The sequence below is a fragment of the Haplochromis burtoni genome, unplaced genomic scaffold, assembly GCF_018398535.1.
Source record: "Haplochromis burtoni strain Fernald_Lab_line unplaced genomic scaffold, NCSU_Asbu1 Contig_382, whole genome shotgun sequence".
In the NCBI taxonomy this organism is placed as follows: Eukaryota; Metazoa; Chordata; class Actinopteri; order Cichliformes; family Cichlidae; genus Haplochromis; species Haplochromis burtoni.
This window is the reverse complement of record NW_024582743.1, coordinates 157,775-161,670: the sequence shown is the minus strand read 5'-3', so window position 1 is coordinate 161,670 and position 3,896 is coordinate 157,775. Positions and strand designations below refer to the sequence as shown.

The following is a 3,896-nucleotide window of genomic DNA, read 5'->3' as shown; positions in this document are numbered from 1 at the left end:
TTTAGATTATAGATTATAATATATAAATCTTCAGCCCTGAGCTGGGTCTAAATGAGTCCACTGGCCTTTGCTTTTCTGGAAAATCTCAATATCATGTCATCTAGGTTGTTTTGTTCAACAGCTGCGAGACTGGTGAAAACACTGTGAGTGTAAAGGAGGCTTATCAGCAGATTAGGATTGACGGTAAAAACACATCTTTGCATCACCAGATTAATACATGCATATTCCTGTGATTCACTGGGTGGTTTTTAAAAGTTATATGGCTTAAAAACTGGGACATATGAAACTCATCCGACTTGCAATCATCAGAACAGGCTGTAAATAAAAGAATCAGTGAAAACATGGCACTTTCAAATGATCTCAAACCAAAACGCTGAACATAACCTGCATTTGACCAAGTTATGTGTTCAGCCTGTTACCATGGTGAATTAGCCAGGTAAAAAAAAAAGAGCAACTTTCATGACACAGAAAACTCTGACTATTAGCTTGACACAGATCGCCAAAAACTCCTTTCGGAGTACAGGCCTCAGATTTTGCTTAAGGTTAACAACCAAAGTGCAGTTAGCCAGTTTATCAAATTATCCAGGCAGGTTTGTGACCTTAATGGCAAGTTTGGTTGAATTGCCCGACTTATTCTTTCAAAACAGTATTTTGTGTAAGCTAGGTAGCTTGTTAGCTACCTTTAGCTCAAACAAAGCTAGCTTTGATCCTAAAAGTGCACTTAAAATGTTTGAGCCTTTTATAAAAAACAAAGTTTTAAATTAAATTATAATAATAAATTTTCAATAAAAAGCATTTTAAAAAGTTGCACAACGCAAAACTAAATAAAGCCCTGGATCTTTTTCAGGTTGAGTAAACCTTTCAGTCCCAGCAAAGACTTTGTGTTAAACTGTTCACCTTTACACTGATGGTGTAACTATGGCACACACACAGGTCATAAGACCTTCAGATTAAAACTCATTAAGTTTAAATCTGAAGGTTTAACTTTCCTAGAGCCATCGCTGTGACCTCTGACCCCAGTTCAGCACTGCGTTGATACAAAACAAGCAAAGTGTGCCAGGTCTCTTTTACGGTTGGTTGGCGGTAAAAAGAAGAGAATGAGTGAGACACACAAACAGAAAAGGAGACAGGACATAAAGAGAGACGCAAAAAAACTGAAGCGCGACATCATGCTGGTGTTGGGGTCAAACATGGAGAACTGTGCTAACGCCAGCCAAAGTACAGCACAAAATAAAAGCATGATTGTATTCAAAAGCAACCAGGAAAACACATTATTCACATTCTTGTCCTATTTTACAGTGTTTGGCCTCCATCCCAGAATAACCTTCACAGAAAGACACACACACACACACACACACGCACGCACGTACCAGCCTGGCGATTTGCATTTTAATAAAATGAGGCCAGGATGGTGGCTGTAAGGATGGAAGTGGTCATCTACTAATGATGATATCAAAGGTTTTGGGCTTTTTTCTTGGCTTTAAAAAGAAGAAGAATTAAAAATCCATCACAGATTTCACTGAATCTTTGGCCAAAGTGTGGCTCAAACCTACAGCTTTCATTGGGCCATATTTGATGGTGTTGACTCAGGCTGACTCAACTTACCCAGAGGTCCATCTTATATGAGCTAGAGGTCAAGTATGTTGTGATGTCTGGCTCACACAATACTAACCAGTGCCATAACTAAGCCATGACTGCCAAAAGTAGCTAAACTTGGGCCCATATTTCTCTGCCGTCTGGGATGATTCTGGGCAATGAAGCGGCTAGTAAAGAGTAACACTTTCATTACTGACATAGTTATACGGGTTACTGATTATTGGCGCATCGAGTGATTTATTTATTTTGAATTTGTTTAAGGCAAAAAGCCTCAAAGACAGTGAAGCTTGAAAGCAAAGACTACATGTGAATGGATATAGTCACCAGTAAAGTCTTGATTTTGAAGCCTCAAGCCAAGTGTTTTCTTTCCTTTTCTGTTTTTTACTCAGGTTTTCCCCAACACAGGTTGCACAAGTTTATTTTGCAATCCTTCTCATCTCATGTTTCATATACTCTCGCTGGTCAGGTTTCTGCTCTAGCAGCCGATGATGTCACTTTGCAGTTTCTAGTCTCGGTTCTGGGGGTCGGACAGACTTTAACTCCACTTCACAGACTGCAGCTGGGAGCAGGCAGCGGTTATTGTTCTGCAGCAGAGTTAAAAGCCCATCCAAGGGATGAGGAAGCTACTGAAGAGGCAGCTGATTATTGCTCCTGAATATATCGTTTTATCTGTTTGTTTATTTGATAAAAGCAAAACGCACATACGCGTGTCTCTACAAACATAATCATTCTCAGTCCATGAGAAAAACTTCCCACATGGCCTTCTTGATGTTTTGAAACCAGACACAATGAGTGAGATGTGGATCACACCATTTTATGAGCCTGTTACAGATGTATGTGTTTATTTTGTCCTGCCTCATCCTCCTTTCTGCCTTTAATGGGACCATAATTTATCAAATGAACATCATAATCTATTTAATAAAACTTAAAACGAGCAAATGAAACCATAAACTCATCAGTAAAGTGTGTATTCAGATCATAAATCATTCGAGAATTAGGCTCAATTACCCACAGACTTCTATACAAAACGACTTCAAACCAGAGTTGTCGCCCCCTGTTGGTCATTAGAAAAAGAAAATGCAGAATTAAAGCTCTTCCACATTGGCTTCATCTTCCAAACCTCTGTGGTGTCTTTTAAAGCCTGCCCCGTGCTAGGATGTAAAAATCAGAAGATCTCGGCCTCACCTGCATAGACATTGTCCTTCTGTTTCATGCAGCACATTAAATTAGAGGCAAGTGCTACTAAAAGGCCTGACTGCCCCTTTGAACTGCAATCTGTGTTGATCAGGTGTTCGCAACAACGACTTTAATAACTTTTCTGCATATATTTAAAATACATTTAAACTTCTGCCACTGATATGCTGTAGTTACAGATTAGATTTGTGCTGTGTGTTTTATTATTAATGTATTTTATGCATTTCTGTTTTATATTACTGTGAAGCACTTTGTGGTTTTTATCCTGTGAAAGGTGCTATATAAATAAATTGATTTGATTTGATTTACAGTTTAGAAATAATAGTATTCACTGATTCATGCAAAATCAATCGATATGATTGGAATAATTATTCACTCTTTCCCTGTTTCCGGCTTCCCGTCATGCGCAGAACAGGTCACAAACTCAGCAGGCCTCACACGTCCTGTCTCCTACCTTGGAGATGATGAGCGGCTCTCCGTGCTCCAGGCCACCCTGCAGGGTGAAGCCCCACGGCGCTCCTCCATGCAGCCGGGCCTCCACCAACACCCAGCCGCCTCCTTCTCCTCCACCGCCCGCCGCCTGCTGGAGCCCCGCCCGGCCACCGCTCTCCATGCCTGGCCAGGGGGAGCGCACACTCCCGGCTCCTATGTCCTCAGCCTGAGGAGGATAAAGTGGAGGTGGAGGGGGGACCGGTATGAAGAAAACGAGCTGTCCTTCACGAGTGCATTGCCGTCATTCATTTATAACTCCTCGTTAAGAGCGAAGAGAGCAGGAGGTGTCCGTGCACAGAGTCGCGTTTCCTGCAAAGTGCATTCCTGGAGCGCGCAGAGCGGCGGTTCCTCCGCCGGAGAAACTCCTAAAAAAACACCCCGTAGGAGTCTGAAAGGAGTCCTAAAAGTTTACGGAGAGGAGAAGGCCATCAAATTTCCACATGAACGAGAGGCAGCCCGAATCAGATCTGCTCAAACACAAATCCAAACCTACTCTCCCTCTCTCTCTCTCTCCCTCTCTCTCTCTCTCTTTCTGTGTCTCGTCCAAAAATCAGTTTAGCATCACAATAGGATTTACTGCGACTCACTGAGCGAGGAGAAAGGAAAGAGACAGA

The 3,896-nt window shown here is 41.9% G+C and overlaps 1 protein-coding gene across 2 annotated transcripts in view; it reads right to left on the bottom strand.

The window, feature by feature from the left end:
* Positions 1-3,883, bottom strand: part of LOC121811924 (protein Shroom2-like) — a 24,866-nt gene extending 20,983 nt beyond the window's left edge. Inside the window, exon 1 of one of the 2 annotated variants that reach the window (XM_042212620.1) lies at positions 3,245-3,883. In XM_042212620.1, coding sequence (XP_042068554.1) covers positions 3,245-3,403 — 159 coding nt within the window. In that variant the 5' untranslated portion in view covers positions 3,404-3,883. The remainder of the gene's footprint in view (positions 1-3,244) is intronic. The other variant, XM_042212619.1, reaches the window with a different exon arrangement.
* Between the last annotated feature and the right edge of the window lie 13 nt (positions 3,884-3,896).